Below are 24,782 nucleotides of genomic sequence, written 5' to 3' on the forward strand. Positions count from 1 at the left end.
TGTAGTTTTAAAGTTTGTGAATCTGCTCCATAGAGAGTTTATTTATTGCGGTTGGATTATAAAGCACCCCCCACCCCGATCCATTTTAAACAATGTTGAGATGATCTAATCTCTGTAAAGACATATCATGTAAATGTAATGTTTTGGACTTCATCCGGACTCCGACCATGAGGATGGAGATTGACGTCTCAAACCGTTGGCACATTTTCTGCTCAAATGTTACTATAATAGTAGCCGTATTATTTTGTTCAAAGTTATTTTTGATGAAATGTCATGCCATTCAATGCAGAGACGCCATAACATTACGTCATTTGTTTAGTCATCAACTGGCACTATTTCTCAAGATTGTAGATAAAGGTACAATTTGTATTTAATTCGCATAGGCTATTAGAGTATTTATACTGATTTCATGCAGGTGGAACAGCAGAATCAAAATATGAGATCCCTGTTCTCGAATCAAACTAATGGTTTGTTCTGTGCACAGTAAATTGTTCACTTTAGGAGTGTCGTTGGATGTTTGTAAAGATGCATCAATTGAGTAATATTCAGTGTGCATCTGCCATAGATGTCTATGGCACCAACCTACCTACAACAAATAAAATCAACAGGCGATATTCTGGTATACGCGAGGTCCTTCATGGGTCCTGAGTTGCCATGGAAACCACATGTACACAACTGTAGGAATACGTACACAACAGTGCGTGGTCTTGATTGCACAAGGGCATGTCTATCTATTATGTTTATTTGTTATAATCGGTTGCTTGCTACAACTCACGGCAGTTAATCCTATATATTAAAGGAAATGAAAGTGGCTTGATCGTTCCTGATGTCGATTCCAATGGAAACAAGATTACCACCGTTAATCTTGTCAAAAGGGCAAAGGTGCACTGTCTTCATTTCTCTATGATCACTAGCAATCTATCACAGAATATTTGTCGCTGTATCAGTCAGATAGCTGTCACTGGCACTAATGCTGAGTAGGTATCGATTGAGTTAAGTTGCTAGCAATACTAGTCAGTAAATATGGGTCATCGGGTTATTTGGCAAACAAACTATTGCTGTCTAAACCATAATTTACAACGTCAGATACACTCTACATTTCTCACAGATCTCCAACAATGCATTCACATGATTGTGGAAGGGACGATGTGCCAATACAGCAGAGCAATGCCCATGGATATCTGACTGTGCTCAGAAAACTGCGAGTAAGTGGTGCTGTGTGTTTGGTTGCATAGATAGTGCCATCAACCGAAAGGGCAAGGCTGATACAGAGTTAATGTAATACAGCAAGGTCTCAGAGTTAATGTTTGTACAGCAAGGCCCCCTGTCACTGTGGCATTGGATAACTGTTCATTTTTAGTTTTTATACATAAGTTAAACTGTAACATTGCTGCATGTCATCTAAAGGATGGCGGTACCAATGGTTTTCTGTCCACCTGGCCAGCTCATGTGACTTCACAAACTGTCCATCCAAGACGCAGAAGTTTCAACACAAAAGCCACCAAGAATCATGGGTATCTTAAAGTGGTTGCCATTTTTTTCCTTTGTTGTAATACTCTTTTTTTTTTTCCCATCAAGTAGGCCTAGTTGTAACCGTTTTGAAAAATGCTTTGCCAGATGCAGTGACGAGTTCAGTAAGCAAGTGGGGAAGCCACGATTTCTCATGCAACTGGAAGGTCATTTGAAGAGAGAACTGCAGACATTGGATTTACAACAGCCAAAAGTCCAGGAGAGAAGACTTCAGGTTTTTAAATAGTTACACTACTGTCTCACATTAAACATTAAGAATACCTGTTACTCTCCGTAATATTTGCACTCAGATGTGTTAAAGACCATTTTAAAAATACCACCTCTAAATGTTCCATATCTCTTTTGTTTCACTGTCTAGCCTTATCGGGAAGTGTTTGATTGTTTCATTGAGGACTTCAAAACATACAAGCAATTGCTGACAGCCATAAAAAATGAATACGAATCCACTCTGGGTATGTTGGAGTCGGTCTGTTGCTATTAATATTGTACAATATCTTAAGAATAGCAAAAGATTTCTGGTCAGTTCAACCTTCCTTACTTCCTGCTTATTTTGCCCTATGTGATTACTGAAAGGAATGATATTATGAAATAGTCACCATTGGTGCTTGCTGGTGGCGCTGTCCTTGTTCATTTGAAACATTATCATCACACTGCTCATCTCAGCATACATGCAAGACCAGATCCGCGAGCTTGAGCCCCTGAGGACTCAACTGGTGCTGGTGTCGGAGCAGTGTGAGAGGCGCATCTTGGCCCTGAGGCAGGAGGAGAGGGCTGAGACCAAGGCTCTGAAAGAGGACAAGAAGCGTCTGCACAGGATTATTGAGGACATGAGAGAGAAACAGAGTGCTCTGGACGCCCAGGTATACAGATGTGTTATGCTTGATGGTCTTTTGGGCCCCCAATGTCGACTTCAACGCAGCGCTACCATACCTACAGTAACCCTGCCTTGAAGTCGACAGTGGGGGCCCAAAAGACCATACATCATGTACATTACCGCAGGAGCAGCCTCAAAGCTAAGGTGTTGACACACACACGCACAGTAATCAGTTTCTGCTGTCACAGTTTCTGATATCATCTGATTTTGGATTGTCATGTTTTCCTTACTGACCCCACATCTCTTGGTCTGTGCCATGCTATTGCATAACTGTTGGTAATGGAGACAAAAGGCATGCTAAGGGTGTTAAAGTAGGTGTGTGTGCAGAAAGGAGCTTTACATAGCCTCTCTGTCTTCATTTTGGAGTACAGAGAGATTAACTATAGGATTATGTTTTATCCAATTACTTTGTGCAACCGAATCAGTTGTGTCAGTGTGTTTGCAGTCAACTAGGTTTGACAGTTTGCCATAGGGGGTTAAATAAACCCAAAAACTTCTGTGATCCTTTTGTCATTCCATCCCATAGTTTGTGTCTATCCATCTCCACCAATCCAGGTGTGTCGCCTGCAAGAGGATCTGGCTGCCCAGTATCTGGCATACAGGGACGAACATGATGCTCGCAAACTGCTTATAGCTAACATCAGCAGTATGAGTTATGCTACTACAGAGGAGGAGGCAGATGATGACATGCAGGGTGGGAGTCATTTATATAAGATAACATAAACATATGTTAGAAGACTTGAGAGATGTTTGTAAATAAGTAAAAGGCAGTCCCAATCAAGATATTCTGGATGTGAAACATGTTCAGACATCTGACACCTTTCAATCGTTAGAAACTGAATCCTAATAAGTGAATTTATACAATAAATATTGTATCACACCTAAATGTAGGTATAAGCCAATCATTCATACCTGCCACTCAGATTTTTTTTAATCCCAGTTTTAAATCTCATTTGTATGATGGATGATGTAACAAGCAGCTCAATGCAAGTGTTCATTCTATTAAGTGAATAACATGAAATAGAGATCCATTGTTTTGTGTTTTGACATAGTTGTATTAAATGTCCATTATTAATAATGACTCAGTCTCCCCTTTACCTAAAGAGACCAAAGAAACATGGCCTGGCTCCCACTCCCAATTGTGACACATGAAATGAGTCAGGAATTTATTTTATTTCCTTGTTACTGTAGTGGCAGAGTCCGAAGATCCAGTAAAGCTGAAATTAGCACTAAAAGTGTGCAGAGAGGATCTGACCAAGGCCCAGGTGGAGCTGAACCGCTTACGTGCTGAGTATGGAGATGTTGTCCCACGCAGGGACTGGGAAAGTCTGGATCGATGTCATCAGGAGAATGTTCAGAAGGTACCATCACTGATATCCAATTGCCCACTGATACTACAGTGTTCATCATAAGTGAATAGACCCATGCACCCAAGTTGACTAAAAAGAGGAACACAAAATCAACCTTTGTGAATGAATAATGTATGCTGAGCACTGTATACTTTGGATTTACTAGATAGTGGTTGTGAGATTTTTCACATACTTAAACAAAATCTGATATAGCTTGATTACTGTAAAAAGTGCTTATGAATGTTTGTCCCCTAACTCCAGCTTGAGACCCTGCAAACAGACTTTGATCAAATGAAGACCGAATATAACACACTGCTGGAAGTGCATAAACAGGTCTTATCAGAAAGAGACAATTTCAAAGCAGATCTTGAGGTTTTCCAAGGATCATCCACCCCAAGGCCTGACTGGGAATGCTGTGCAGGTAGTCAGGAGTATTGAAGACATTTATTTCCATAATTTTATTTTAAACTTAAAAAACATAAGTTAGTGCTGGCATATGTATTAACTGCATTGAGCTACCTTTGAGCATTCTATTGCATACCAACGGGAATGAGGCTGTTCTGTGTAATTGCAGAGATACTTGGGGGAAGCGAACGCTGGACAGGACTCTTTGAAGGCCAATCAAGCCAGCAGCGACTCGTGGTTTTACTTGAGAATCTTGCAGAAAAGGCCTCTAAAGAGTTCTTTCAAGGACGGGTAATGTCACCTTCATGTTATTACACCCACACCAATGATAAAAAATCTCTAACAAGTCACAAAACAAAAGACCTGAATATTTTTTATTTAATGTAACCACCATAGCCAGCTGGACCAGCAAGGCCTTGTGGCTTAAATTAGCAGTTATTTATATTTCTATACATTACATTACATTTAGACGTTTAGCTGACACTTTTGTTCAAAGGGAACAATGCAAAAAGGGAGCAATGAAGGTAGAGTCAAAGAGGGTTAAAGTGGAGCGAGAGGCGCAAACGTTTGATCATTTCCGCGTTCTGTCTTTGCAAAGGGGAGGGGGGCTAAATACCCCTTTAAGCAGACCTGTTAAAATTCGAACTGAACTGCTTGCCAATCTGACAGAGATCGATATCCCACTATGACGTCTTTGCGACACGCCTCTTTAAGCAGACCGGAACTGTTCGAATTTTGCTTCCATAGAGATGCATTACGTTGCTCTAACTTGTCAATAATTAAGGATCTTTGGTAGAGTGCAACAGGGACATGTTAGTACAGCAATAAGTGCTACTAGCATAGAATTGAATGAGTTTTAGCAGAGTTTAGTCAAAGGGAGCAGAAGAGGGATAGTCAGGTGGCAAGGGCTAGATAAAACATTTCCAGTTGTTGGTAGTGCTAAGACAGCAGGTATTCTCTGAAGAGCTGGGCCTCAGTTGTTTTTTGAAAAAGTTTTTTTTTTGTCTTTAGGGGGGGAAAAACATCTTATCACTGATTTTTTTTAAAAAAAATCTTACCTATTTGTCATTAAGGGCACTGGAAGCGATGTACCTGTTTTCCTGCAGTACGAGGGTCAGTTGAAGAACGTCCGACTGAAGAAAGCGGATGTTGTGAGCATAATTAAAGAGGTCATGAAAGAGAAAGATGCTGCAGATGTGGAGGTATTCTGATGTCATATAACATACTTACATTTATTTGTGTAGTATTAATGAAACTATATCCAACTTGTATTGTCCCTAGCCATTTAACATGCTGTTGCTACATAATGAATGAAAGCAAGTGCAAAGTAGTTGACAGAACATTCATTCATCCGTCTCCTGACTTTGCAGCTAGGAATGTGCAGTGATCTTCCAGAATTTCTGCATCAGTATTTGGAAAGACAGCATGGGGATCATGCTGGAGACTGGGCATATAGCTTGATGGAGACTATTCATCGTCACCTAAAGGATGAACTCATCAGTCTCTTCAATGACATTCTCTCAGGAGAGGTAATGGGATTTTCCGTAGTCCACTGGGAGATAGATGCCTTTCTCTGTAAAACTGAAGTGGTTATTGAAACACTGTCGTAACCTGCGGTTTGCAGGTAGATGAAAGTCTGTACCATGGACAGATTCACCTGGTTACTCATTTACTAAAGATGCTGATTCAAAGTGACACGGCTGAGAGTGGGATACTCACTGTTTCTGAGTTTAGGTGAGACCAAGCAATTTACCAAGCAATGTAATTTCTGAAATTAGAAACTAAATGTTAAAGGTATCATCATAAATATGTTTTTGTCCTCAAATGTTCACACTGATGTCCAGGGAAGCCTTGAGGAAAGCTTTTCCCCTGAAGAATGAAAATTATCTAGACGGGCTGGTGAATACTGCTCAAGCTGACCTTGACAACACTGAAGGAAGCGTTGTTTATCAGAAACTTTTCATTGAGGTAACTTCAACATAAGCAGTTTCTTTATGTATTCATAATCTGGCCATCTATATTTTATTGATTTCCTGTGATATTTCCTTCAGGATTCAGATGGGAAGAACAGGAGCTTTCTGAGTCTGTTGAAACAGCAGGCCACCACTGAGAGACATCACTACATAAACCAACTACAGACACAGTTGGAAGGAAAACGGTACACAGACCAATACAGTCACACACACAGCCACACAGCCACCCACACACACACACACACACACTGTGTGTATGTGTAATAACTTTTTGTTTGTTTGTTTAAACAGAGAGGTGGATGTGGCAGAACTGAAGACAGGTTTCAAAGCGATTGATCCATCAATTGATTCTAAAGCACTGGATAAGCACGTGTGCTTTGCGTTCATGGCGAAAATAGAGAACCTGAACCAAGCACGACCTATTGACACCGAGATTGCCCTGCAGCGCCTCTTGGCGGCTGATGTGAACAGAGTTGGTCCTCCACCTTCAAACTTAAATTAATTGTCCCGTTTTTAATGTATGAATAATGGTGAAAGATTAAAGGCTTAGTCAAAAATGGTCACCTCTGCAGTATTCTCATCTTTATATTTACCTCCATCGCGAATAACACATAGCCTACATGTAATAGCGGTTTCAAACGGTACGACATGGAAATTAAAATATATGGTTGTTATTATGATGTAGCTTTTATTGTTATCAGTGTTAGAATATGAAACAAAAAATAAAAACACGACTGCAATACATTTCAATTTTGTACAAACGGTCATAAATCTAAACAGGAAGTCGTAAGCATTGTGGGACGTGTAGTTCCGCCCTGAGCCTGCTTGGCGTGTTAAGAAGCGCGACGGTGAGAAGAAAAACAAATTGAAACCGAACTTCTCAAAAATAACCGTGAACATCGTTGAAAGTATTAAATAAGCATGCCTGGATTTACATGCTGCGTTCCTGGCTGTTACAACAACTCCCAACGTGACCGGGACCTTCGCTTCTACACATTTCCAAAGGATACCACACAGAGAGAGATTTGGCTGAAGAACATCTCCAGGAGCGGGGTTAAAGGGTGTTTTAGTACCTTCCAGCCCACCACGGGCCATCGAGTGTGCAGTGAACACTTTGCTGGCGGCAGAAAGACTTATACGATTCGAATCCCAACTATATTTCCACTTCGGGGCGTGAATGAGAAAAGGAGCCGAAGAGGAAGGGGCAGAGGTAGGAAAACACCCGCTGTTTTGCCCTCGGTCACCAGTGTCGTCTCTACACCTGCAAACGTCTCCACTCCAGACGGTGTAACGCAATTTACCAATACAGAAGGGGAGGATGGGCAAAATGGGCATGATACGAAACCGGTGGACCTTACCATACAGACCGACGAAACTTGTGTAACTACAATGGTATCCTGTGCGGCTACAGTGTCTGACGACATGAACCTTCAGTTGGTAGAGACTGCACTGAGCGCTGCCAAAGGCGCTTCGATTCGCAACCCATTAGACGTGGGCACGGTAAGCGCCTTGGATCACGCATATTCTCTACCCTGTGGCACAACTTCTACCGACCTGTTGCGAAAGCTGAATGAGCAACGGGACATCATCGCTTTGATGGAAGTAAAAATGAAGGAGCTGAAAACCACCCTTCATCATTTAAAAGTATCCGAGGCCAAGCTAATGGAAGAAATCAGAGAGAGGGATGGATTGCTGTCCAAATGTTTCGCTCAGAAACCCTACGAGATTGACGTTGTCCTATAACAAACTTTAAACAAACTCTTGTGTATTAATATTGTTATTTTGATATGATTTATTGACATATTCTTCAAGACCGTGCTGTACATTAAGGTAGACTGTTTTGCTGCAGCTTTTTGAAAATATCAGATCACAGCTATCGCCACCAAATGAACTGAAACTAACATAACTAATTGGTATTGTTTGTTATGTGTCTGTGTGCAGATCTCCTTAGAATTACTAAGTAGGCCTCCATTTTATATTTGGCTTTTGAGTGTACTTTGTGTGATTAGAATATAAGAACATAATGGACATTAGTCAGAAGTTCCTTCAGGGATGAACAAAGACTTATGCTGTTTTTGCAGTTCAATATGGCTTTCAAGGGTGTGTTTGAAAGCATGGATTTATCATTCCACTTGGAAATGACTCAATGCATTTGCTTGAAATGTTTGGCCACCCGTGTGTCATTTCCCTGTTTTCCTAAAAGAAATAAATTGCATCCCGTTTTACAAAGTTGGGGTTGAATGCAAGGGTTTGCCAAGAACTTAAACATGTGAGACTGCTTGGGAGCATGCACATCAATATGTACATGTAATATTTCAAAAAGTAAAGCACATAACAAATCAGAACACAGAATGAACATTAAGTAGAATAATTAAAGCGTTAAAACAATGCATCAGATTCAAAGAAAGTGCAATTGACCAGTTAGCAGAGAGCATCTCAAAACAGTTTGATGTCATCCGTATGTTGGTTCCAGAGCTGAGCTGCATAGCAGGTGAAAGCTGCTTCACCATTTTTTTAGTTCTGACTGTAACTCAAGACAATTGGAAAAAATATTTGCAAAACATTGCAAAACAATAGCAGTTATGTTGTTTGCAAAGTCATATTTGAAATTAAACTTTGATTAATTGCACTGTCCTATTTACTGCACAAGACAATAATACTGCTATTAAGACAGTATTGCACAGTTGACAATATATATTCCCTGATTATGGAGTTAAGAGATACTGATGGGGTGATGCACTGTAAGTTAAATGGTATTGAAGGAGGAATTATGGTGCTCTGCAGCAGCACCAGTATCTTGGTGAAATTAGTCCTGTACTGAATGTACCCCTGTGCTGATCATAGGGTGCTGATTCAGCACATTAAGGAGTGGGTGGGCGATGCTCTGCAAATTATGCTTCCCATACACCAGAAGACTTTGACAAGATTTGGGAAAGATTCTTGAAAGAATGGACCCTTTTAATGAATGCAGCCCCCCCTCCCCCTTCAAGCTTTATTCAAAAGACTACAATCTCATCTTTCCCAAACCTTGTCAAAGTCTTCTGGTGTAAGGATGGCTTAGACAGCGTCCACCTGTCTGACATTGCTATCAGTGAATCCAGCAACGTCACAGGCCTTAAGGACCAGATCAGGAGTTGATTGGCATCTATGACCCTCAGCTTGGTTCAACAGCAAGCAGGACAGTGCTGGACAGCATTGTCTGGCAGATGTTGAAAGCCTCAGGCCCACACAGCCTCCTCAGAAAATTGACAAGGCTCTCTAACAGGGCTTCAATGTTCTTAGCCCAATATCGTCAGTGTACACTCCCACTTGTAGTACTCCACAATGTCCATTGATCCTCTGGGTGGAAACAGGGGTCGTTTCTTTGGCCCTCCAGCTACCTCAAATCCACAACTTGCTCTATCTTTGCCATACTGAGCTGCAGATGGTCAGATGTCTCACCTCAGCCCTGCCCGCACCTTCCTCACCCTCAGGGGTGAAAGGGAGGTATTGGGCCCTTAATTTAAATAGCAGGCAAATGCAACTCTGTTACCATGCAAAAGTGTTTACAAACAGGTGCATGCATGAGATGGCTATCACATGTCATGTGCTACCATTGAGCTGACTCAATGTGTGGGTTAAAGTCTTGCCTATGATGTTAAATTAGCAAATTGATTCTGCTTTTAGTTATTCAATTAGCTTTGGTCATAACACCAATTTAGCTTAAAACATTCATTTTGGAGTGCACTGTCCTCCTCAGCCGCCCTGTGTTATAATTACTCAAAGAAGTTGACAATCAATGAGGGGGCATCCACTCTGTCTGATACATTTGTGTAACCTCGTAATGCATTCCCTAAATAATTGGAAATATTTTTTTCGTTGCCTTTAGAACAGACTGTCGGTCAAGCCAAACATATTGCACGGATATGCAATATGCGATACAATTTAATAAGGTAAAATAATCACAAGCATGACCCTTGATGTAGGCTTACGGGCTCCGTTGTTTTCGCAAACTAGCACAGGCTACTTTCTTTTTCATTCCCGCTTGATCACATTTTCTGAGTGGAAAGACTCCATTTCCCAGTATGTACCCAGTGTGGCTTCATTGTTCTGAGCATGCTCTGAACGCGTCTCAACCTCACAGCCGCGCTCTGAATCGCCATAACTGGGAACCGGTGAAACGGTCTAGGGTTCACGGAGGTAAGTAATTTGCTGTCAGTGGTAACGTTAAGAGCTTAGTTGTGGGGGTGGGTTGTCTTGCGGTTTCCTTACCTGTTGTGTTCAACTGTCTATGAATATAGCAAAAGGATAGTGTAGAAATTTGTATTTTTTGACAGGCGGTAGTCCGGCAGAAATGCTTGGACACGCCTATGTTGTACGAGGGGACGTATGGGCCCCGTTAGTCGCTGAACCTGATTCAGTCCAATATACAGACTGTCTATCCATGGCGGAGTATTTTTAGAATGGAACTGAAGCACGTGCTATCCAGTGGTTCATGTTCTCATTTAGTATTTGTGAAAATAATTACACGTGACCCATCTGTAGTTGCCGTCTTATTTTCTCTATAATAAGCAGGTTACAACGATACATTCTCAGCATTTAAAGTCGCTACTTTCATACAGAATTAAAGCAGCTAACCTTAGCTAGTTACCTATTTTGCTAGTTAGCTACACTAGCCCGCTTTTTTTTGCAAGATAACGTTGGGTATTTTGTATTTGTCTGTCTCCTGACACACATCAAGAATATGCAAATGTTCCTAACGTTCATTTGCTATTAACTGAAAAATAATGTAATCCCCTTTTTGCTAGCTGCTTAATGTATGAGTTTAGCTAATGTACATCGCATGCTAACTAGCAACCCATCTAGCGAATAAGAGCGGCCTGTCCCTCAGTCAGCCTAGCAAGTCCTAATGCCTTGTGTGTCCCCCATTAGATAGACTGCGGTCTGTGTTGTAATGTTTGGAATAACGTTATACTCGAATAAAGTTGCTGAAGACTCTTGAGCATAATATGATCTGTTTGCTGGCCAAATCCACTGACGTTAACGTTAACGTTTATCTAGCGTCAGGCTAATTTCAGTGTGTGCTAGCTACAATAAACTAAGTTAGCAGACATATTCAAGGACTGTGTAAAATGCAATAACTGAACTAATTGACAAGTTGTCAGAGAAGTATTTATATATACGGTATTGTTGGCCAAATTTAAGTTTGTGGAAATGTAGTAACATTGCACCAAAGGACAGTGTCTGTTTTCGTCTGAGGAAAGTTCTCGTGTGTATCGGCTTTACTTGGTGCTCAGCGGAATCGCGGGAGAGTAGGGGCACACTACCTCACTGCTCAAATATTTCGGAGTAGGTTAACACTTGTATATAAACAACTTACAATGCCACCTTTTTATTGCAGTAACATAAAGTCGAATAATGTAAATATGAGCGGGACGAGCTGTAAACGCCATTTAACGTTAACAGTTATCTAATTGTACCTAAGAAATATCCTACAGGCAGATTAAAGATCAAACAAGGCGGCCTTTTCTCGGTGCCATAGAAGAATTATAACTGGGTGCAATGGGTGTGGCAAGTGTACAGCATGATGAAGGTACATTCCACAGATCTTGACACCAGTGTACCTTTACCATGATAGAAAATCAAGTTGGACAACTACTTGCACCTAACCCCATGTTCGAAACGCTGTCACAGAAGCAACCAACTTTAGAGGTTGCATGGTCATTCATTCTGTGTGATTTGATGTCGGCCTTTATGATCTCACTGGACTATTAACTGCTGTGCATTGTGGATGATTTGCTTGTATATGTTAAGTCTTTACTCATCTATTCTCTTATGCCGGTCAGTGCCTGTTTGTGGGTGAATCAGAATGGGAGAAAAGGCAATTTGGGAACAAATAGGATCCAGCTTCGTCCAGCACTACTACCAGTTATTTGACACAGACAGGACCCAGCTCGGAGCAATATATGTAAGTTTGGATATTTATGTCCAAATGATGTGTTTTTGTTGTCAGCTGAAGATGCTATTACCTTACAATATGTTTACCATTACATTTCCACAGCTTCCAGAGCTTTCTCTCCCATTCTTTCCTTCTTTCTCCAATTTTGGCCACATTATCATTCAGAGAGAACACCACTCGTATTGTCTTCCTGAATGAATAGAAATATTTTTCACCAATTTTCTGCATTACCAACTAGGGCTGGGCGATATAGCGAATTCATTCAATTGATTACAGAATTTTTTTGAACAGTGTAAAATGCAGGAATGGTCAAATTGAGGTTAGTGACTCCTCTGCTGTCACTCTAATGCTAGGAAAAGAAGTTGTCTGCAATTATTCACATTTGCTCAAGGAAGCTGCTGCACAGAGTTTTGGATATGGCCAACATAGAGGATGCATCAGTTCTGCCTTTAAAACTGTATGTTACGGGAATATTGAAAGCATATCAGTGAAGAGGAAAGAGAGATAGATATCTTTCAAATTATCTTTGACCCTTCGCTGTCCTGTTTAACACTTTCCTGATGTAACATTTTGCCCCCATTCTAACGGACCTGGCATTGGTGGTGACGGGGTAGAAGTGTTTATTCCTGTCGCATCCATAGAAAACAATTCTATTGGTCTGTCGTTGATCGAGTTCCTCATACTAAGCACACAAGAGCATTTTGTCTGACCTTCTCCTGTGCTGCAGAGCATCACCATGTGACACAACATTGAAATATTGTGGGAGCAAGATGTCTGCAGCAGTCAGACTGCGGCTGCTCTGGATCCCCAGCTCTCTTCCTCCATGATGCCAAAACATCACTCATTGGATGGAATCTCTCCTGACAGAAATGCTTCCTAATGAACAGTGTCTTTCAGTCTTGTTTAACGGTATCCCGGCTGTCTGAGAACTTCTACAGGGGTGAAACTACTCGGGCTAGGTACTTCAGTGCGCCCCCCAAAAACTCCTGTAGTGGTGTGAGATGTAAACAAGATGTGAGCAGAAGACTACCAGTACATTTACAACTAAATTAACTATTGGTTGGCCTACAGTAGCTTGTTGAGATGAGGCACACTGAATGAGCAAACTGTCATCTTAAAAATAGGCTTGAACTAATCAGAATCTCTATGTTGTATAATTTATCAAGCAATTACAAGTGAAAGCAACAGAATGCAGCATTTACTCACTTTACTCCATTTGAAAGTATTCGTGTAAATTCTGAGAAAAAGCAAGCAGTTGCAAAAACCAGCATGGCTCTAGCAGTTCTGAATGCTAATAAGTGATTTAGCAAAGGTGTACCAGTGTGGGGAGTATTTGCTGCAGCTGCTATGACATTTTAGTTAATCTAATTAGTGTTGTGATTGTAGAGCAAAGGGTGCATGGCTAGATCCTGTAAGCTATAGACACAACAGCTGAAAGGGCTGAATAACTGGGCGCTCCTGTACCTGTCCCCTTACTTGGGTAGAGGGCCGAGTACCTATAATGGAAAAAAGCCTATTGTCTCCTTTATGCAAAGCCCTCAGTGAAATTAAAACCAGTATAACGCAAAGGGGGAATAGGTTAGGATGTTTACAGTTGTCCCATTTAGTTTTTTGTTTTTGGACTAAAAAGAAATGCCACCAGTTTATAGAATACAGCCCTGTTGTTTTTCAGCAATGAAAAAGGAATGCACATGTCTGAGGATGATGTCGACCAGTTTCATGGAAAGTGAGCGCTATGTATTAGGGAGAGGTTAACATTGAACTAGTAGAATAACATTTGAGAATTTCCTATGATGCACCTGATCTCTCAGGGGACATTGGTAGGAAAGGAAACAAGGCGCTGAAATGCACAAATGTTAAAGGAATACCTTGATTTGATCTGGGATTTCTGCAATAGTGGCACTAAGCTTTTTTGTGTCTCTTATTCTGTGCAACACATGTGCAAGAGCCCGTAAACTACTTTAATCAAGCACGCAGCATCTTCAGGGTGAAAAGAAAATGCTGTGCCAGTGCTACTGTATTCTGTGAAAGTGACGAGTCTAAATGTAGCCGACTGCTATAAACATCTTAGTGTTTTGAGGTCAGTCAGATCAAATGTAATATATGCTTAATTCAAGAATGAATTGCTGTCTTTAAAGAATGCAGCTTAGCATGCTTCCTATTGAAATGTCTTAAGTTATACCACACGCTTCCTCATGCATGACAGAGAAAGCCTAGACATTTTGTAAGTAATACAATGCAATGTCTCTTAAACGGCTAAAAAAAATGCATAACTGTTTTTCTGTGGTAAATGATTGAATGTATCACCCCTGATTCTATCAATCTATTTACCACCGATCATCTCTCACGACCCACTAGCTGCCCATTCCAGGAGTACACTGTAAAAAAAGGCATCCCAGGCTCTGAAAACTGGAAGCAAAGTGGAGGCAGTCTGTCCCCCAAGCAAAGGCAAAACCCTGCTGGGAGTTTGTCAGGGAATACTGAAGGGAGGAATGAGCTTCCTCTCTGGTGTGCTTTAGTTGGTCCTTGGTTAGAATATTAAGTATTTTGCTTTGGGGAAAAAAGCATCTGCTAATACGTTTAAATATAAACACAAACCTTAAACCTAAACAAAAGTGACATCCTGCACAAACGCTGACTGCACCTTTACGACAAATGGCAAGGGTAGGCTAAAAATTGGTGTCCAAAACTAATGTTTGCAGAGGAAAAGGGGGGGGATGGGGCATCTTTGTTTCGCTATATCGCCCAGCCCTAGATTCATTGATTATGCTCATGGAGTTGTCATAGCTCGTAATGACAAGTGTTTGTCTAAGTTATATATGTCACAGTAGACCTTGCTTTAGTAGCAACTCAAACTCAAAACTCTCCTTGGTTTATGTCTTTCAGAGCATACCCCCCTAGAGGCCCTTTAAAGTAACAAACCAGTTTTGACAAGCATTCAACTGAGGAACTTTTTGGGCCTGCAGGGTCCCTTACCCAGGGATGAACAGTGACCACACTGGTGTCCATCTGCTATGCGTCATTCAGAATGCTAACAGCACATTTTTGTATTGTAGCAGCAAAAACATGGAGAACTTTCTCTTTAGAAACAGCAGTACAAAGCCATAACCTGCCACAGGCATTCAACATATCTCTGCCTGTTTGACACTGTCTCTTGAGCTCCCCATCTAAAGATGGATTTTATTCAAAGTGACTTACAGCCTCAATTTGCCCTTTCCACATTTACCAACTACGATGGCAGACACTGGGTAATGGCTAACATCTTGACTATCACATGCCCTTAACTTGTTCTCATGCATAGATTGCATTAATTTCTTGTAGCCATTATATCACAGCACTGTACTAATATACTAATATCACTTGACAATCAGTCTTCAGTCCCTAAATGAGGTCATTGTGAGAGAGTCTACTTGGAAGAGACAGATTCTCTTCCTGTAGTCACCCAGGTTAAGGTCAGCATGTGGAATTGTTGGCAAAATGGGTAATTCAACTACTTATGTAGATCACACCTCGTTCTTGGTGTGAATAGTATGGCTTTTTGTCCCTGTGGTTGGCTCATTCAGCATTCCTCTTCCTCTTATATTTTCTAGATTGATACATCATGCCTTACGTGGGAGGGACAGCATTTCTTTGGGAAAGCAGCAATTGTCGAGAAGCTCTCTGTAAGTCTGTAAAGTCATTACATCCATGTTTTAAATTCCATGCTGTGAGAATTTGTGAAATTGTTGTGGAACTGACTTGCCTCTTTTTCTCTCTCTTTCTGCCCACCCCCCAGAGTCTGCCTTTCCAAAAAATCGCTCACAGCATAACTGCACAAGACCACCAGCCCACTCCTGACAGCTGTATATTGAGTATGGTAGTAGGACAACTAAAAGTGAGTAGCATCTGTGTGCCGTCTGTGTTTGTGTATCTCAGTTACTGATGCCTCTCTAGGTTTAGTATCCAGGGCCTTTTGGATGTTCTTAAAGGTGGCCTATGCAAGTTTAGCTTAATTTACCTTAACTGATCAGCTTCGGAGTCATTGGAATTGTTATTTGACTTATTCAAATAGACATTCCAGTGATCTCGGATAGCGATCTCACTTCCCGCCTGTGAGCAGAAAAACCACGCTGGCAGGTTTGTGCCACTGGGCCGGTGGCATGACAGAACAGAAAGTTTCGCAGCCCCGCAATCATACTCATGAAAAGGTAGACTGACCGATTGAGGAGTGTTGTAAAATATGCACGCTAAAGCTATAGGGAAGCTCTGCAGAGAAACCTGCAAGTGTAAAAGGAGAAAAAAGTGAAGAAATCACCAAACCTGCATAGTCATCTTAGGCGCCTTTCCACTACAGGAATTCTTGGGACAAATTATTCAGATTATCGTTATCAGATTATCAATTATTCAGTTATCAGGAATGGTTCATTTGGTCCCTTTTGTCTTTAGGTTGTTTTCTGTAGTGCGAGAACTGCCTGACCTACACGTTGATGGCTATTTGTGAAGCTAGTTGGATAAGAAGTTAAACTGCTCAGCAAACTTGCACAAATTTGTGAATGCACCTAGAGGTGCAGCAAGTTGTGCCATATAGTCGATTTTAACCATTAGAGATGCACATGAATTTATGCACAATGCAACATAAATTATAATAATTTCCAGGTAGTTGAGGAATGTGGCCTACATTGAAATGCATTTTAGGAATTAATCTGGGCCACTCACCAGAGTTAAGGGGCTGGATTGGATTATTTATTATTGGTTGGATTTATTTTTTTCTTGCCACGGCAAGGTTTTTTTCTATGGTGGGCTGCCACAAAAAAATCTTACCAACATAAAATCTGGGATTCATGGCAGGCGTTAATTACTTAATATATAAATTAAGATGCCAGCAGTATGGTACAGTATGATTGCATTCACCGGTATGGTTATTTTGAAATTGGCCCTCGTCTACCACTTTGCCATCTCTGCAAATGCCACTTAGTCAGGGCTCAGTATTAACTTTTAAAAGTGGTTGCCAGCTTGTCAACCAGGCATGATTTTTGTACGTTGCCAAAGCTAACCAAATCCGGTTGCTACTTGTAACAATTTCATTGCCAAGGCACCCGGGCAACCATTAATGTCGAGCCGTGCACTTGGTAGTTTCGGAGCCTCACAGGTTTTCATTCAGAGGATTTATTTCTCCCCTGCAAACATCAGCAACTGCTCTGCACAGAGGTGGTAGGTCCTGTAGTGGAAAACTGCCTCTTGTCATGTGTGAGATTAGTACACTGTACTAGGTTAATTTTTACTGTGAACACTTCAAGGTATCACTCTTTTTCTGCACCCTGTAAGTGAATATTGGCTCTTTTACGTGCCTACGTAGTTTTGGCACTACAAATGTCAACGTAAAACACAAAACAAATTTCTTTCAAGTAAGTATCATGTCTTTACCACATGGTCTCTTGTACTCAACCAACCAAAGCTTTGCTATTTTCCCGGCAGTATTTTTTTCTACGCTTCATGGTCTATGATGTTTTATGATGTATTTAGACATCATGTTTAGCTTTGGTTTCCTCCCAGATTACTCTGAGTAGGCATGCTACAGTCCTCTGGTATATTGTGTCTCTCAGGCAGACGATGACCAGATCATGACCTTCCATCAGACCTTCGTACTGAGACAATTCAGCAGTGTCTGGTTTTGCACCAATGAGGTCTTCAGGCTTGGCTTGCACAACCTTTGACATTTCACCATTTCCGGTCACACAACCTTGTCCCTCCTATAGACTTCTGATGACTATCATCTGTAAGGACCTGTGGGCTGTTTCGAGATGTGATTGGGCTTTTACTAATTCTACACTAGACTGGCAGCCGTAGGCTAATTTGAACTGTAGTGGTTTGTGTGCTTGCATTGAGTTGTGCATGACTTGCACAGATTGTTGTTGAATATGGGCCATTCCATGGCAAATCCGACAAAGTTGTTTGGTACCATCTCAGATTTTGTTCAAATATCATGAATGGGTCCCAAAACCAGTGCCTGTAAAATATTTCTCCAAGTCCTTCTTCCTTTTTCTTAGCCCTTGATATTTCAGTTCAGCCTGAAAAGCACATTATCTGTGAAACCATGTTTGGGCATTGATATCTTGAAAAGTATTATTCATGACTGACCGGACTTAGTCAGATCAAGCACAATCATGTTATCTTAAAGAGGTCATAGAATGCAAAACAGGTTTACCTTGGTATAGTTGAATAACAGAAGTTCAGTATGTTAAATAAACATACAAGGGAACCTCAGAATCCCATTGTCACCTCCATGGTAATCTCACAACGTGAAACTGCCGCTGTAAAACAGGCAAATCGCAATTAAGATTGTAGATGGCGACAACTCAGGGGCGGGAGGGCTGGGGGCGGCTGCACCTTATTTGGCTCACTTCCAGCTTCATGCAGCTGTTTCACTGGAACGTCAGGAGTACAGCAATTTCCTGCATATAAACCGCATTGTGTATAAGCCGCTGGACAGTGTGTTATGCAAGTTAAAATAAACAAAACCATATTAACACCATATTAACTGCCCCCTGTATTAGCCTCATAGCGGAAGAAATTTTGCAAAATCAATGTATAAGCCGCGGCTAATAGTCGGGAAATTACGGTAGGCAATATAATATGGTCCAAGACGGCTCTGTTTGCAGATAAACCTAAGTTGTTTGGCACTTTATTGCTTGGATTTTGTGAAAGTCAGCAAGGAGTAGACGCTGTACATTCTGAAAAAGCCTTAATTGTAATCCCAAAACATGTCTGAAATGTTGGGTGGGCCTAGCAAGCTAACTGCAATATACTGGATTCATGAGACGTGTCCATTCTAAACAAACACCTGACAATCTAAGTTGACTAGCACTAGCAGGGCATTCCAAATGAACTGTTTTAGCCACCAAGATCCCTGTGAGGTTCCCTGAGTGGGTATGGAGTTGGGAATTCAGCGTAGGGACCCCTGTGATTGAAGTGCAACCTTGGCCAACCTATCACCCATGGATATGTATGTTCCCTTGGCAACTTGTACTGCTAAGCAAGCGAACGAACAAACAGAATTCTACAAATGTGATGGACGGTTTGAAAATTATACGTGCTTATTTGAGGTAACTTGCATATACATATTTTGGGATTACATAGCACATATAGTGGTTGTACTGTATAAGAGCTTCCAGAGTCTTATATTTACTTGATCTCCATAAGAAACTTATTCACCAGCCACTCAATATTAAATTATTACTTTTGTATGAAAGACACTTGTGAGAGGCTGGTGGCTGGTGCTAATTCTCATCCCGTGTGTATGTACTTAAATATTACATTCTGGACAGAATTAAGTGTTTCCCTTATAGTTCTTTTCCAGCAGTGGAGCGGTCATAAACAGAAACTCATGTCATGTAAAAGTTATTGGGGGAAGAAAACGTGGGCTGTATTTAGCTAATATGACAAAGGAAGTAATGGGCTGCAAGAATTACGTCTTATCTGTGATGTGAACACATAAGTTTCCATGTTTACATGATTCCTAATTGTTCCTTATGGTATTACCGTTTATGTCATGTAATGTGGCAGCATGTGTGGAGTTTGTATTGCATGCATATTCTCATGTGCTGGAGGGCACTGTCTTTGATAAACTTTGATGGATAAGTTTAGAGGTTTTCCATAAGCATACAACCACGTGGGACGTGGTTTAGCTTTACACCAGTATGTGGATAAAAATGACTGAAAGGTGCATTTTCAGCCAAGAAATTGTTTTTTTACCGTTCTTAATTCCAGTTGTCAAGGTGCTCCTAAAACTAGCCATTACAAATAACATGTAATCATATTCCAATTGACATATTTTGGGGTACACAGGCCTGTGTGTAAAAAAGGTCAAGTGCACACCCTGATTGTGAAACTACACATATAGTAAGAGTTGGAGCAAATTTTATTCATGCATAACTTGACTACTCTATTTTGTAGATTATTTCGATACATTTTAAATGAGGGTATTTAGCATTTTATTTTAAAATGCATTTTGATGTGTGTCTCTCATCCCTCTGTATAACAATGTAATTATTACTGTGTGTATTTATATACTACATTGGGACTTTATACACTAAATCATCTCCCTTAACAATGGAATTCTCTTCTCTGATTGGCTGATAGGGTGGCCATTAACTTCGTATATTGGGCTACTTTTGAAGTAGTTCCAATTTGTTGGCCGTATCACACTTGGGACATTAATTCGCCAAACTCCTTGTGAAGTTTAAATGGACTGTCATTTTCAATTCCAAGCTGAAAGACAGACGTTCAGAACATAGTAATATTGTAGCATATGACGGGAGGTGGATTGTAGCCAGTTGGATGGCATGTAGGCTTTAAAATAGCGATCTTTCAAAGTTGAAGTTCATCAGAATCCTGGGATATTCCCGCTTGACAATGGGAGAGATAGACCTAAGGACTGGCTTTGGCCGAAGCAACCATCCATTTAGAACTAACGACTGGCCTTTGGCCATAGCAAAGATACTTAAATACGTCTCTGGCCATAGCAACCATCCATTTAGAACTTGTAACGACAACGTAACATCCTGCAAGTTTAGAAATAAGAAGCCTAGTTGATGTGTGGCGAAAAGAAGTAATTCTACAATCAAAACAGTTTTAGCAATGTGCAGTAAACGTTTACATTATAATAGGAAATTAACACTACACAAGTGGCATGAATGAAATGAAAAAAAAGTGGAATGAAATTATATTCTAAATATACGGGAGATGAATACAAACAGGAGATAAGCGGGATAATGGCCTTCCGATGGAAATAATCAAACGTGCTGCGCATGTTGCCGGAGTTCTAAACCTCCACCTTGCCATTATTTCCATCAAACAGGTCACCTTGTCGGCCGTTATCTCTTGCTTATTATATACACTGAGCTATGCTTATAGATTTTCATGTTCTTGCAAACAACCGACATACAGTAGCATACAATTTAGCAGTTGTTCCTTGTTTTACTTAGCCTGGCTAAGTAAACAGAACATTAGTCTGGGGAGTCTGCTGTATTTCTACTGCACAAGAGGCATAATCAATGGTCATAATTCACATGACTCTGTACGCATTTGGATAGTCTTTTAACCAATCAGACCAATGATCTTGGTATACCTGGTGGATAAGCTAGTTTGTGATTGGTTCCAGCAAACATGGACAGGAAGCAGGAGAGGTAAATCTGCAGGTTTCCAGCTTGAGCTGCAGGGCGAAATCCAGTTGCGGGCAGATCGGGCTGGGTTTACCCAGTCTATGTTTTACACATATTGGCACAACATAAGTCATGTTTTGTATTTGCAGACAAAAAAATGATTGGCTGATGTGGGTAGAAAAACTTTAATATGGTATACCAAATATGTTACGAATATGGGGCCTTGTATGAAATCAGTGGGTCTGCGGTACAGGCTAGTTGTCAGGCAAGGAAGGCTTAGTTATTGATGCCCAAATATAGCTTCCAAGAAAATGGCTCAACAAAAGAATTGAGGGTGAAAAAATGAGGCTTTGGGACCTAAACATTATGTAGCCAAACTTTGAAGAAAATCTGAGACCATTTGGCTGGATTCTGGAATCCATTCTGGATTCTGTTTAGCAGATGGTTCTGTGTAGCAACTTAGTACTGGCAATGGACATTTCAAACCGATGCAGAGTTTTTTTTTTTTCCACCTTCAATGATATTTTAGACTTTTGATCCTTTGAAGGTCTAGTACCAATTGACCTGTGTTTTGCCAACCACCTGTCATAATGATAAATTGTCCGTTGGTAAATGTGCATCAGTTTATCTTTTAACACAGCATGCCTTAGGTTTTGAAATGAGCTGTAAATGTGACCATTGAGCAGGGATGTGGTAGTCTGGGTGAACCCAGGCTGTTAGCAAATGGGCCAGATGGACCTGCAGAGCAAATTCAAATTTGCTAAAAGGTTCGTCTGGGTTCACCCAGGCTAAGGATGTGGGCCTGTGACCTCAGAGGACTTCCTTAGTTATGCAGGGTTATGTTTGAGGTAGTATCTTAAAAAAAAAAAAAGCAAACAGCTGAGATTCCATCCAATGTTTTAATGCACATTCTCACTGCCGATTTTAACCAATTCTCTGGAAGCATTTTGAATATGGTTAAAATATTCTAATATAATTGAAACTGATTGATTTGCTGGATGTGATGTCATTCACTAGCCATTCACAGGGTTTAAGTATTGGGAACTTTGTTGCAATTTTGTTAGCTGTTTCTGTTAATGTTACCTTGATGACCCTCCTTTTTGATCCCACAGCTGTTCAAGTCCTCTTGATTAAGAGAGTGTCCATTTTTTAATTTGCACAACACAACTGATGGAGATTCACTCAGTCACACTTTGTCTACCTGAACTTTTCAAAATGTGCATGAAAGATTTGATTTGGATGGAAGCTCAGGTATTGACATAAGAGTTCAGACCCTTTGAGAAACACTTGAAAATGCAAAAAGGGGCTGGATACTTTATGAATGAACTTAATGAATGTGTGTCTTTCTGGAGGGAAGATTGGCATATTTGAATTTTGGTCATTTAGATTCAAACTAGGTTCTAGGTGTAACAAGGTTTTTTTATTTATTTATTTATAGAAACACAGTTGTGTATCCATTTATTGCAGTTGGAGCGTAAGCCCCATTTCCAGCTTTCTAAGTTAACCTTGTAACTGTTCTCTTCCAGGCAGATGACGACCCAATCATGGGATTTCATCAGAGCTTCATACTGAAGAACATTAATGAAGCATGGGTGTGCACCAATGACACGTTCCGCTTGGCGTTACACAATTTTGGCTAAACGCGGGAGAGCCTGGCAGGAGGCATGTTGGGGGAAGGTGGAGGATGGGGTGCCCACGCCAGTGAGGCCTAAACCTTTTTTCGATCTGCCCGTCATTCATCACTCTGAAAAAAGAAAACGGCACCGGATTGCAGTCACAGAAAAACATGCAGGCACATGTGTTCTTTGCAACAGATACAAGATGTGTTCCTTTGCTGAAAGCCCACAAATCCATCAAAGTGATCCTTGCCCTATGCCTACCTGCATGAAGTTGCGGAGCTTAAACATCAGAGGACCGCTGGACAAGGGGATGGGGGAAGGACATATTAACCCAGCAGTTGCTGTTTGATCATATTTTAGTTGTTAATTTGACAATAATACTTTTTATCTTTTTTTTTTCTTTAGTTCACTGTGTTTTCAGCTTGCTTTAGGAACAGATTTTTCTTGTCTAACCTTTTTTTTTCTGTGTAATGTCAGGTTGCTCTAGTTATCCAAAGACAAGTTGAAATGGTCATCACCCAAGCCCTATTTGCTCAGACCAGTGTGCTTCCCATCTCTCACTCACTGCTCTCTGTGACTGCAGCCACGATATACAATAAAACCTTGATTTTTTCTTAACAATGTAATCTTGTTCCTCCACCGGTCATTTGCTCATATTGTCTCTCCCCTGTGTTGTGCTTGCCAAGTATTTTTTTTTATTCTCTGCAGATTTTTATATTTGTTTGTTTGTCGTCCCGTCCCGTCCCGTCCCACAACTGAAGTTAAAATTTTGTTCTAGCACAGAACAGTGAAGCATATCAGTATTTCTGTGATAAAATGACAAAGAACACTTGATACCCATGTGGGTTCATATGGAAAAAAAGCAGGTTCTAAATGTTCACTTTGCAGTATGATACTATCCTACTTATTTAGGCTGTTGATTAAGCAGAGCTGGAATGATGTTAATCACTTATAAGGGTGTACAGTTTGGCTCGCGTGAAATTTACCTATCATTACATCACATTGAGCTCCCCAAGGGAAAACTTGTTGTAAGTATGCAACATATAGCCTATCCGTTGGCAGTGTCCGGAGTCTTATCAAACGAACAAGCTATGCTGACTATTTGCTCAGATTTGGTAGACCACGTCATGGAGGATGTCATGATTTAAACTGCTAGAAGGCTGTGGGTGTACTAAAATGCAGAATTTCATGAAGCATGTCATGTATCTGGCATCTGGTATGTGTCTATTACATTTATTAGATTTTCGCTTTCAGTAGGGGTTTATCTATTTGTGTGTGGCTGAGATATATCGTAAGTGACCTGTTTGCTTATTTTGATTGTTATTGAATGGTTTGACAAGGTGGTGTCCTCAGCATAGAACGTAATTTGAAGGTCAGCCCTCTACTTCACTACCTTCTGAATGAAGACAACGTTTGATGGGCTGCAGGCCTACCTCAACTGACATGATTGCACTTGGGATACCTGATGAGGTGTAGGAAATTTCAGTAAGGTGCCACTGTGGGATGACAGTATATCAAATCAGCGCACATGACAGATAACCGGTCTGTAATTGATTTATGACTAATAGTTTGTTTCTCCATTGTATTCTGCCAGGAGCTTGTATGAAAAAAAAAAAAAGATCATAAGGCCTATGGTAAAACTAATGTCATCCTTACTTTTCTGGATCAACTACGTTTCTGGCACATGAAAGGAAATAAAGGAGGCAAATGCAAAGTATGATGCTGTTGTGTTTTTCCTGTAAGGATAGGCCTTAAATGCTGTTTTTACAGTGCCCATACACTGACTACAGTAATTCAGAATAATTTGATTAAAGCAAATTATTATTTCACTGCTCAAGATGATTTTGCAAGTCACTGAAGATGCTGTCAGGAGGAACTAGTGGACACTATTATCTCCTGTCTGATAGCGCCACCAGGAAAGAATTTCTGAGAACACCGGACGGAAGTTAGCAAC

At 40.7% G+C, this 24,782-nt stretch overlaps 3 protein-coding genes across 3 annotated transcripts; all 3 read left to right on the forward strand.

Annotated features, from left to right (window-relative positions):
• The first annotated feature begins 1,888 nt into the window (after positions 1 to 1,888).
• tsnaxip1 (translin-associated factor X interacting protein 1) lies at positions 1,889 to 6,690 on the forward strand. Its single transcript, XM_062546600.1, has 12 exons — positions 1,889 to 1,982; positions 2,104 to 2,390; positions 2,960 to 3,098; positions 3,596 to 3,765; positions 4,015 to 4,174; positions 4,328 to 4,449; positions 5,232 to 5,360; positions 5,529 to 5,687; positions 5,783 to 5,892; positions 6,003 to 6,126; positions 6,210 to 6,316; positions 6,423 to 6,690. Exons 2-12 carry the CDS (start codon positions 2,199 to 2,201, stop codon positions 6,631 to 6,633), a joined length of 1,623 nt encoding a protein of 540 aa, XP_062402584.1. The 5' UTR covers positions 1,889 to 1,982; positions 2,104 to 2,198; the 3' UTR covers positions 6,634 to 6,690.
• A 256-nt stretch (positions 6,691 to 6,946) lies between these two features.
• On the forward strand, positions 6,947 to 8,377 carry thap11 (THAP domain containing 11). The gene has a single exon (XM_062547059.1). It carries the CDS (start codon positions 7,053 to 7,055, stop codon positions 7,872 to 7,874), a length of 822 nt encoding a protein of 273 aa, XP_062403043.1. The 5' UTR covers positions 6,947 to 7,052; the 3' UTR covers positions 7,875 to 8,377.
• Positions 8,378 to 10,210: 1,833 nt separating this feature from the next.
• nutf2 (nuclear transport factor 2) lies at positions 10,211 to 23,454 on the forward strand. Its single transcript, XM_062547111.1, has 5 exons — positions 10,211 to 10,310; positions 11,957 to 12,078; positions 15,660 to 15,731; positions 15,845 to 15,943; positions 22,736 to 23,454. Exons 2-5 carry the CDS (start codon positions 11,980 to 11,982, stop codon positions 22,847 to 22,849), a joined length of 384 nt encoding a protein of 127 aa, XP_062403095.1. The 5' UTR covers positions 10,211 to 10,310; positions 11,957 to 11,979; the 3' UTR covers positions 22,850 to 23,454.
• The last annotated feature ends 1,328 nt before the right edge of the window (positions 23,455 to 24,782 follow it).

The sequence above is a fragment of the Sardina pilchardus genome, chromosome 10, assembly GCF_963854185.1.
Source record: "Sardina pilchardus chromosome 10, fSarPil1.1, whole genome shotgun sequence".
Classification (NCBI taxonomy): domain Eukaryota; kingdom Metazoa; phylum Chordata; class Actinopteri; order Clupeiformes; family Clupeidae; genus Sardina; species Sardina pilchardus.